This window comes from Trichosporon asahii (genome assembly GCF_000293215.1).
Source record: "Trichosporon asahii var. asahii CBS 2479 unplaced genomic scaffold scaffold00020, whole genome shotgun sequence".
In the NCBI taxonomy this organism is placed as follows: domain Eukaryota; kingdom Fungi; phylum Basidiomycota; class Tremellomycetes; order Trichosporonales; family Trichosporonaceae; genus Trichosporon; species Trichosporon asahii.
Genome location: NW_014040904.1, coordinates 217,364 through 227,926, shown reverse-complemented (window position 1 = coordinate 227,926; position 10,563 = coordinate 217,364). Strand labels below are relative to the sequence as shown.

Below are 10,563 nucleotides of genomic sequence, written 5' to 3'. Positions count from 1 at the left end.
GTGGGATCTGAGTCCTGGGACAGGTGGACCGTGGGAAACGTCGAAACTGCGGGAGGGTGTCTCCGATCCCTCGCCCGCGCGTGGAATTCGCCTTGCCACCGTGGGAGATCTGGGCCATGTGGGATATGAGTCCTGGGACAGCTGGACCGTGGGAAACGTCGAAACTGCGGGAGGGTGTCTCCGATCCCTCGCCCGCGCGTGGAATTTGTCTTGCCACCATGGGAGATCTGGACCATGTTGTAACAACTGTCTTTGCTCTGAAACACCGTTGTGGAGGATCCGGGTGCGGGAAACCTAGGAAGAGTGGTCACATGGCTAAGAGAGCGAGAGATGAGCACTCATCACAGACCGACGGACTGAGAGGCACTGTGGGAAGTTTCCACGGGGTGGAAACTGTCTGCCAGACCGCTTTGTATGGGAGTTTCGGTTGTGTGGAAACAGGTGCGCTGGGGGCCACCGTGGCAAATTTCCACGGGGTGGAAACTGTCTGCCAGAGCGTTCAGTACAGCGTTTCCATGAAGAGGAGGACAATCAACAACCAGGGAATGATAACGGACTGATCAACTGCACGGTAAGAGAAAGGGGCTCTCCACGGGAGAGAGACCAAGGGTGTCATGACCTGCACCTACGGGCTAGTCACGTGACATCATAACCGTAACAGGAGGTCTGCGGCTACCCGCAGACCTCCCAGCGTCGTTACGAACAGGGCTCGTCGGACGAACGGCCGACGGAACCCGTCAATAACGAGACCCGCCCAATAGGGAACTACACAACGGGTGCGCGGGTACCCGTATGGCAGACGGGAACCCGAACGGGGGGGGCTGCGGCTACCCGCAGACCCCCTCCTAACCTCGCACCACGGTTGGGGCGCAAGGGTGCAGTCTACGTAGCATACATAGAGTAGAGGAGGCACGGTTGCCTCCTCGTCGATGAATATTCATTGTCTTCTACACAGAGCTAGCTCGTAGTCTTTGACTCAACTGGTATCTCCACTATTCGATCTCGTGCCCTCGCGACCTACGCTCGGGCAGGGTCTGACAAAGGGGAACGTGAGGCATGTGTAGAGTGAAAGTGCGTCAGTCTTCTCAGACGCGTCTTATCCTAGGCGACCCAGGGGACAAGAGCCTTCATGCTTGCGAACGGGAGGATGAGGAGGAAACGACTGAAATGGGCAAGAATCCGCGAACGAAATGGGCAGTAACACTCTTGTCAGGGTCCAACAGGGTGTTGCAGGGCCTGGGCCCGCTGCAAGTCACGTGATTTCAGGGTGAGACACGTTGCTCGCTACCCAAACACCGCTGCTCACCATCGATGTCTCAGGTGAGCCATCTACCCATCCATCTCTCCACCATGCCAGAGCCTCAGGCTGTCGTTCGGGCTCGCCTGGAGCTTCCTCTCTACGAGGGGGCCGCGTTCGCAGGGAAGGAGAAGGCCCACTTCGCCGTCGAGCCACTCTGCAACCAAGCCAGTGGTACCCAAGCGTGCGTCAGGCATGAGACCTCAAAACCGCTCCGACTTGTCTCCATCTGTATCACCACCTACAACAAGAGGAAGGCCGCCGAGAAGGCCCGGCTTGAGCTCCGACAACTCAAGGCTCTCCAGCAGCCCAATAGCGCTGCCCTCAAAGTTGCTGAGGACGCCGTCAAGAACGCCAAAGCCGAATGTGGCACTTTGTGCCCCTTTAGGGTCGTCATGTCGAGAGACTCGAGATCAGAGCCGTATCGCTGCACTAAGCTCTGCAGCGATCATACGTGCACTGTGATGGCTCAGCCCGCTTATCATGGCGTCTCCCGACGTGCCCTGATGGATCAGGCGGTGGATGCACTGCATACAGGCGCGCAAACTGGCCAGAAATCGACGGCCATCGCCGACACCCTCTCTAAACACCTATCTTACAAGCCTCCCCTTCATACGACCCAGAGAGCGCGTGGACGTCAACGTAAGGCCACTGTTGCTGAGCACAACCGCCAATGGAAGCAGCTGGACCATTACCTGGAGCTCCTGAGGGCTGCAGACCTGAACGGACTTGCAGAGAAGGACGGTCTCAAAGTCGTTGTTTCACTCTCAAGCGCACCTGAAGTTGCTCGTCGTTGTAAACCGGTCGTGGCCGTCGACGGCTGCCATTCTACAGGCCAACACCGCCTCACGATCTCCCTAGCATGTACCCTTGACGGTGACAATCATCTGAACGTCCTCAGCTGGGGCCTGGCGGAGACAGAGTGTCATGCACCGTACCGGCGCCTGACCAACTCCACCTGTATCCTCCCATGCGTACGGCTACGTCCACGCCTACGCCTACGCCTACGTGAACGCCAGCGTATACGTCAACGCTAGCACTACCGTACACGCCTACACCCACATTCCACAACTCCACCAGGCACGCATTCCACAATCTGTGTTGCCGCTATCGCTACCGCTATCGTACACGTTACCGTGTCCGCTAGCGGACCCATCACATTTCCGTGTCCGCTAACGGACACATACACCTCGCCGTGTCCGTCAACGTATACGGACACAGAAACCGTGACCAGAGAGCGTACGGGAGTTAGAGCCCGTCGATAGCGAGTAGTGAAGTCTAGTTACAAGATCTACGAATCTAGTTTGTTACTTGAGATGGTCCTGGGGGTGGCTCCTTTATATATCTGTTCCCTCTCCTCCATCGGGAAGAGGCTGGGCCGGTCCTCCGACGGAACTTGGTCTTTTCCTCTCCCCACTATCGAGTACTTGCGAGTAGTACGTCGCTGTTCTCGGCGCCGTTTACGGGCTGCGTAGTTGTGCCCCGTATCCCGTGGGGAATGTCGTCTACCTGCCACTTCTTCCGGAAACGGTTAGCCGAGTGATCCACTCGCGAGTAATACCCTCGCGAGTACCCCACTCATATAATCGCCCGAACCGGACTTATCGTTCGGGGGCTAAAAAGGTCACGTGACGTGATCCTTGCACGTGGTCGGTGTCTTTGCTCGTAGCCGTTAGGCGTGACGAGCTTGATTTATTACACATACCTCTGCTCGACGATCCTGATCGTGTAATCGTCTCAGATCGCCAGAAAGGCCTCCTGAACGCCATCAGCAGTGTTCTGCCGGGTACCAAGCACTCCTACTGCTGCCAGCACCTCATACAGAACGTGCAGAAGAGGTTTAAGCGAGCAGCGATCACGAGGTTCTTCGAGAGACTGGTGCACGCCCGCACTGAAACCGAGTTCATGGCTGTTTACAACAAGGGGTTGACCCTCTACGACGCCGAGGTCTGCGAATACATCAACGGCATAGGTCCCTTTAGCAGCTGGGCCCTCCCATTCTTCAGTTTTCCAGGCCGGTTTGGCACTACGACGTCCAACACGGTCGAGGCCACCAACAGCTGGATAGGCGAGTTACGCGAGAAGCCCGTTGTAGACTTCCTCCATGGTCTCCCAGACAAGGTCCTGCGCCACGCTGTGAAGCAGAAGAAGGCCGCGGCTGCTGAGAAGGGTGCCGTGTCGCTGAGGGCCATGAAAGAGGTCTCCAGGGAGCTTGACGAGGCGTTGAACTACCTAGAACGGGCTTTTGTATGGGCAACGGCACCCTCTATCATCGGCAAGGTGACGAGCCCCTATTCTCGAGCCGAGAGGTAGGTGCGCATCTACGCCCTGGGCCCTGACGGCCTGGAGAGCGACGCCGGCGTTGACAAGGACACGAGTAGTCTAGGGTGTGAGTGTGAGTGCGGGTTCTACGCCGAGCACCGTATACTCTGTCGTCACGCCCTGGCCGTTTTGATCTATGCCAGGGTCGGCCAGACCGACCTGGAGCCCCTGGTGGCTCCTTTCTGCACGACTGAGGGCTGGAGAGCGGTCTACGAGACACTGATGCCTCTCCACGCCTTGCCGGCGGTCTCCGAGTTGGGTGTCGACGAGGATGAGCTGTTGCCCAAACTCAGAGGCAGCGGGTCTGGCCGTAAGAAGATGAAGCGTTGGGCGGAGGGCAAGGTGGCCTCGCAGGCCTCGCAGGTCGATCGGTTCCAGTTCTAGGTAGAAAAGTGAGCGAATGAAACAAGTATCATAAGTGAGACACCTGATGGTGAGCAGCGACGTTCGGGTGGCGAGCTCGGCGTTTACAACACCCTGCACGTGATCTAGGCACGCTCGAACCCTGCAACACCCTGCTGGACCTGACGAGAGCGTTACTGCCCATTTCGTTCGCGAGAGCAGGATTCTGCCCATTTCAGTCGTTTCCTCGAGAATGAGTCTTTTCTAGTAAGGAAGACCCGCAACAACGGCCCGACGGAGGACCGGCGGGGTCCCGAGGTACTAGGTACTTACCCGCGGGACCTAGCCGGTGGTAGTCCGTCGGGATTAGCGATTGCTACCCCACGAAGTCTCTCCTCGTCGGGAGAATCCCGACGGGGTGCCATAGGCGGACATCGGGGAATGTCCTTCTCTGTCGTGGTGCGGTCCGTGACACCGTTGCTGGTTCGAGACTCATGTACTCTTATATCCATCCTCTCAAAAGAAAAAAAAACCACTATTCCCACTCGATAGTCACTCTCTAGTACTCTGCAGTACTCGGTTGATCCCTATCCTTGCTACGCGGCATAGATTCGGTACCGTCATCTGGTCCCTTCGGAAACTATTTGACTTCTGCGTCGTTACGTCTAGTATACATGGGCCCCGTTACACCGGCGTCTTACAGCTGCCATTAGAGCAAGAGCAAGACTGTCCAGAGAACACTACACCTCCCAGTCTCTCTCTAGTCGAGGGGTTCAATCGGATAAGTCAGATCGGGCTTCGACCTCGTTAACACGACGACCCGCGCTGCCACTACCCAGACGATCAGCGGAATGGCTGTCCCAAGTGGTGCCGCCGATACTGCGACGGCTTTAGGGCTACCGAAGACGGGCTCTGCGGATAGGAAAAGTTAAGCAGATGGAGACAACACGTCGAGGCAGCTCGCCCCTCACAGACAGCCCCTTCAACCTGCCCCAAGACCAACATCTGTCCCCAGTCTGTGTCGAGAGGCCTTACTTGACCGTATTCGCCAAGTCTGCGTATTTGCGGCTCTCTTGGATGCCTGTCCGAGACGCCGTACTTGGTTATTGTGACCCTCTTTTCCATACCTCCTTCCCCGCCGACCCCTGCCCATCGTCACGCTGCACGGTTTGCCCCGGCTGTGAGTTCCAAACGTCCCCGGACTCAGTGCAGGTGGTACCGCGGGTCTGTGATGATCTGGTTTTCACGGCGAGCCCCCCAGTTGTCTCGTCTGGCTCAGGGCAGTGCAAACACTTACCGACCATCCGCTCAACGCCCGAGAGGTTGGAAAAGCGAACACAGACTCTCGTTCGACAAGCTCCTGGACCTCATGAAACCCGCGGGGGAAAGGGAGGTGAGCGTGTGCAAAAGTCCCTCCGGGCCCATCCCACCTCCTTTGGGGTCGCCATCATCTCTGAGACATAACCTTCTCGCTTTGAAAGCGGATGGCTGTCTGTCTTGTTCGCACTTGCACAAGAACCGCCTCCCACAGCGACCTGTTCGAATACACAGAATTATCACCCATCGAGGAGAACGGTAGGGTCGATGAGCGTCCGCCCCCGCATACTCTACGTGGCGCCTCACCAGCCGTGGGGTTCGTCACACTCAGTCCGGCACTACAGCAGACCATGTTTCAGCTTCGGATCGAGTTGCTGGAATGGTATCAGACCTGACAGTCTAATCCTCGTAACTCTTACGGAGGTTGGGGAACATTCCGAACAGACACCTGCCCCCCGATCCACCTTCGTCAGTGCCACCAGCGGAGGAGAGGCCGTGGCCCGCGATTCAGGGGGGGGGGGCTATTCAGCGTGTTCGCTCGTCCGACTGGGTCAATCTTGTGCAGGAGTCACCTGAAAACGTTGCGGAAGGCAGATTGGAGGGCTCACCTAACTGCCACGACGATGGGTACGGCATTGCGCTTGGGTCGATGAACCACAAGGGTCCGGTGAGCAGGTGAGCAAGGCCGACGAGAAGGGTAGTGATCCTCCCCAGCACCTCAGAAATCAACGATACTGTATGGTAAGCTCAAACCTCATCGTAGCCTTTCGTGGAAGGCACTCTGACACTTCAAGTCTGAGAACAATGGCTAGGTATGCGTGCCCCGCCCGTTAAAACGTGTGAAAAGGGACCAGGAAGCGCGTGGTGATCTCCTGCCCTTAGGCGGACGCATCACATCCCCACGTTGGAGAGTCTTCAAATCCTCCTCTGATGCCGGCCGGTTCTTGGGCAAGCCGTCTACGTACCTCCCACCAACAGGACTGACTCCCCTCTGCTCTCGCTTCTGAAGAGGCGTTGATGTCATCCTGATAGAGTTCGAAGACCATTAGGTTGTCGTCGACAATGCCCGAGGGCAACAAGTGCCAGGTGTATAGGAAGCGGCATAAATCATGTACTTAGTTAGAGTCGCCCCCCATACGTCTGTTCCGTGCCCGAGGGGATCAGCTGCCGTCATGTCAGCTGCGAAGTGATGAGGGCAAAGTGGACACATTGGGTCAGCGCTGAACACTTGGAGCAGCAACACTCAGCCGGTGTCCACTGCATGCGGCGAGGATGTCAACGACGGTCACTCACGGCGCCAGCGTTGCAAACGGGGTTATCGACGCCTACCACTGGGAGCGGAGCGAGGTTTCACCTACGTGCAATGTTGGCAACGTGTGGGCGATCTCGCACCGCTCGGTACGCTTGACATCAACTGCTGATAGGATCGCGGACACGTCCACTGATCGGGGAGAGATTTCATGGGAGAACTCTCACCATCTTCAGTTCTTCATACGGAGAGGAGATGCGGTTACGTCCCCTCCGGGTAGAACGCCGAGTCACATCCCACCGTCCCCTTGCTTCGCTATCATTGCTGCAGGAATCTTCGCTTGACAATGACGCCCAGCTCGGTGGAGCGAGCTCGTTCCCTGAGTGGAGTGAACCGGGGTACCATGGGCGGTCGAACGCCAGATCCCACCCTAGGAGCAAAAGTCAAGAGTCGAACAAATTTCGATTGATGATAACTTCAAAATCGTTCAGAGCAGCCGCATTAAAGTTGCAGCATGCGCGCATTGCTTGATCCGCAGTTGTTCGGGCAACTTTCAGAAGCTTGCAAGCAGTCTGGGTTGAGCAATGAGCGATTCAAGTTTGTTCGCTACGGTGGCGTTCGACTTTCCGTGGTACCCCGGTTTAGTATGTAGGATGACTTGCTCAGCAGGAGTCTGCTACAAGCAGGTTGTTGGCGAAACATCCTCAGGGCTATGTGCGCCTGGGCCAAAATCGTCACTAGCTGAGATGCAATCGGTTACGAGGACCTGCTCAGCGTTTTCGATTGCATGATAGCACAGAGAGTCCCTTTCCCACTCGGGAGGACGCTGGTCGACAGGACGTATAGTCACGGGACTTTTAATCTTCTCACTGGACCTGCACCTGTTCCGGCCCAAGCGGCTCATTATGTAGCCCGATAGGCGAGAGTGATCATGGTGCATGGGGCCGCTGCAGCGAGTCTGAACGTACGTGGTGTTTAAAACAGCCACCGGATCGCTTTGAGAAGTGGTTTAGAGCTTGGGGGTCGAAGGCAGCTGCCAGGAGTTGGGATAACTCATAGCCTGTTTTTCTTGCGGGAGGAGATCAGTTTGCTCATGCGCCAATACAGGCAGAAGACACGATCTAACCAGGTAATATAATGGCATAATAACATGTACTGATACTAGGGGTCCTCCATCTCGATCTCGTTAGCAACTGTTACCCAGTCTGAGAACCCGACGAAGGCATTGTGGAGGTTCACAGGCAGGTCTTCTAGGCCAAAAAAGAAGGATGGAGCGCCCTCCTCGTACACACTTAGGAACACAGATGTGGGCTTCAGCGAGGTGCCGGGGGTCACCACCAGTCGCAAGCCTAGGGTGATCTTTTTGCCTCCTCGCGCTCGAAGGCGCTCCAGCTCCTCAGGAGGGAAGGGCAGCTCGACGCGCTTGCGTGTCCTTTGGAACCTATGGGATAGATACCCCACGGTGGGACCGTGATCGGTTAAGGTCCAGGAGGACCGGTCCGAACGGATCGAGACCTGTCGTTAGCATTGAGACTCCAACCATTCTATGTATCACTCACCACCTTACTACCTTTAACAAGGTCCCGATACACGCGCATCTGGGTACTCGGAAGTGACTTCGATCCCCTCCCTCGCCGCCCACGACCTGTACCTCTCGTTGTAGCACCGGACGTCGACGCAGAGGCTGAAGGTGCCGGAACAGATGACGACGGCAGTGAGGAAGACGGACCGGACGCCGAGACGGACGAGGAGTTGATCGAGCTACTGCACTCCGGAGATGACGGTGATGTCGAGCTTGAAGACGCCGGGCCAGATGACGACGGCAGTGAGGAAGACGGACCGGACGCCGAGACGGACGAGGAGTTGATCAAGCTACTGCACTCCGGAGATGACGGTGATGTCGAGCTTGAAGACGCCGGGCCAGATGACGACGGCAGTGAGGAAGACGGACCGGACGCCGAGACGGACGAGGAGTTGATCAAGCTACTGCACTCCGGAGATGACGGTGATGTCGAGCTTGAAGACGCCGGGCCAGATGACGACAGTAGTGAGGAAGACGGAGCTGGGGCCACCGGTACCGACAGACCGGCCGACTCGGAGGGGGAGGAGGAGGAGCTTGCCACAGATCCTAGAGCTGCTGCACCTGGCGCGCCGACCGCTTCTTGACCGGGCGGCTTGGCGTCGGGCAGGCGAGGCCACCACATAGGGTGGAGGTTGTTCCGGAACTGGGTGATCCACTCCGGCGACATAGGTTCGCCTGGTGGAGGGAGTGGTGGAACGTTGGACCTCCTCCATTCCCGGGCTCGACGGTCCCATTCTTCCCTCGTGGTCGGGAAGAGGGAACGAGCTGCGGGAGGAACCTCGGCCTCGCTGGCGCCGGAGCCATCTGCAGGTGCCGTCACACCTACGCCGGTGACAGGAATTGATGCTGTATCGACCTGGATGTGTCAGCAGGCTTGATCACGGTGCGGGTCTCGGGGGATGCGAGCAGGTCAAACTTACCTGCTCCTCGAGGTCGTTGTCGCCGAGGGGAGCCGACTCTGATCCGGCGGCGGTACCCTCCTCGTCCTGTTCCTAGGTGTGTCAGCAGGCTCAACGAGGGAGTATTCTTTACGGAACGCGAGCAGGTCAAACTCACCTGAGCGGCGCCAGAAACCGGGGACGATGCGGGCCCTGAACCGGGTTCAGCAACCAGGTCAGGCTAGATGTGTCAGCAGGCTTGTTCATGGAGCAGGCGTTCTCCATGGAATACCAGTAGTTGAGACTTACTGCGGCCGAGGAAGACCTCGGGGGCAAGGGCACGTACTTGGGCAGCGGCCCAGATCGGCGCTGCAGGCGCAGCCAAGCAATGTCCGCTGAGAAGCGCACAGGGCCTGGCATCGACAGAGAACTTAAGAATAGGGGAAAGCTAAGGGGGAGGCACTGGCAACAGAGGGCCGGTGGTGTTGTTGTTGTGGTGGTGTTGAAAACAGACGTAGCAGATGGAGTCGAGCTCATTGGGGAGGGCTGCGCGGAGAGAGGCGGAGGCATTCACAGGCATGAAGGAGCGCTGGCACACATGAAGCGCGAGAGCTGTCGGGGAGGGTAGAGCGAGAGGCGCTAGAGCGAGAGGCGCTAGGGCGCAAGGGCGCAGGGCTGCAGGAAGGTGAAAGGCTCAGTGGAATCTGTGCAGGATGACGGCGCAAGCTAGGCCAGGTCGTCAGTGTGAACGTGGGCTGGGCTACAGACAGATGGGCTAGCGATCGATCGCCTCCTCTTTGGATCACATCTCACCGGTGTGAGTTACGTGCAATCCCAAATGTGCAGAATTATTGCAGGCTCTGCGGATCAGCAATGTACTCGGGCTTGTGCTCGTAGCAGAAGCTTCAGTCGAAGGCCGTGGTGCATTGACAGACGAACCCCAGACGACCCGTACGTTATCTTGGCCATCACGCCTCCACTGCGGCCAGGCGGTGATCACCCCTAGCCCAATGACGCCACCTCTGAGTCGAGGGTCAAATATATCTCGCCAAGACAGCCTAGCAAGACAGAGAGGACAGAGGGCGACGACGGAAGCGAGGACGGGCTTACAAGATTCGCCTGCTGGGCGTTGGGCTGTGGCATCCACTGCTGGCCGGGGGTACGGGGTGACTCTGCAAGAGCGCAAGAGTGTGCTTGACACATCGGCTGCGCGACTGCATGACCGCGTGTCAGCGTCTGTGCCCGGAAAACCGAAATCACAAACGGAGCGCTTGCCCCTCGGATTGACGATCGATCGAGCGCCCCAGTCATACTCCCATCCACCGTGCCTGCGACCTTCGGCAAAGCGTCAGAGCCAAGGGTGCGGGTTAGCTCCGGGTCGGGGTTCCGGGACGACACGCAGGTGCGCAGAGTGTAGACAGAGCGCGCAGAGCTCGACTCCCCTGGCCCAGCCCGGCACCGATCAGTGGTCTGAAAGTGGAACGCCTCAGGTCTCTCAACGGACGCGTTGGACGCCAGCGCTGGCGCATCCTGCATTTCACCTCATCGGTGTGGAAAGATATCTCATTTTTTTCTG

The 10,563-nt window shown here is 57.7% G+C and overlaps 2 protein-coding genes across 2 annotated transcripts; one reads left to right on the top strand and one right to left on the bottom strand.

The window, feature by feature from the left end:
• Positions 1 to 1,350: 1,350 nt before the first annotated feature.
• A1Q1_00402 (uncharacterized protein) lies at positions 1,351 to 4,003 on the top strand (the record flags this gene model as incomplete). The annotated part of the gene is made up of 3 exons (XM_014326051.1): positions 1,351 to 2,281; positions 2,967 to 3,606; positions 3,763 to 4,003. The coding sequence occupies 3 exons, from the start codon at positions 1,351 to 1,353 to the stop codon at positions 4,001 to 4,003; spliced, it is 1,812 nt and encodes a 603-aa protein (XP_014181526.1).
• Positions 4,004 to 7,688: 3,685 nt separating this feature from the next.
• A1Q1_00401 (uncharacterized protein) lies at positions 7,689 to 10,523 on the bottom strand (the record flags this gene model as incomplete). The annotated part of the gene is made up of 8 exons (XM_014326050.1): positions 7,689 to 8,042; positions 8,087 to 8,965; positions 9,030 to 9,095; positions 9,166 to 9,200; positions 9,297 to 9,435; positions 9,502 to 9,662; positions 9,867 to 10,201; positions 10,252 to 10,523. 8 exons carry the CDS (start codon positions 10,521 to 10,523, stop codon positions 7,689 to 7,691), a joined length of 2,241 nt encoding a protein of 746 aa, XP_014181525.1.
• Between the last annotated feature and the right edge of the window lie 40 nt (positions 10,524 to 10,563).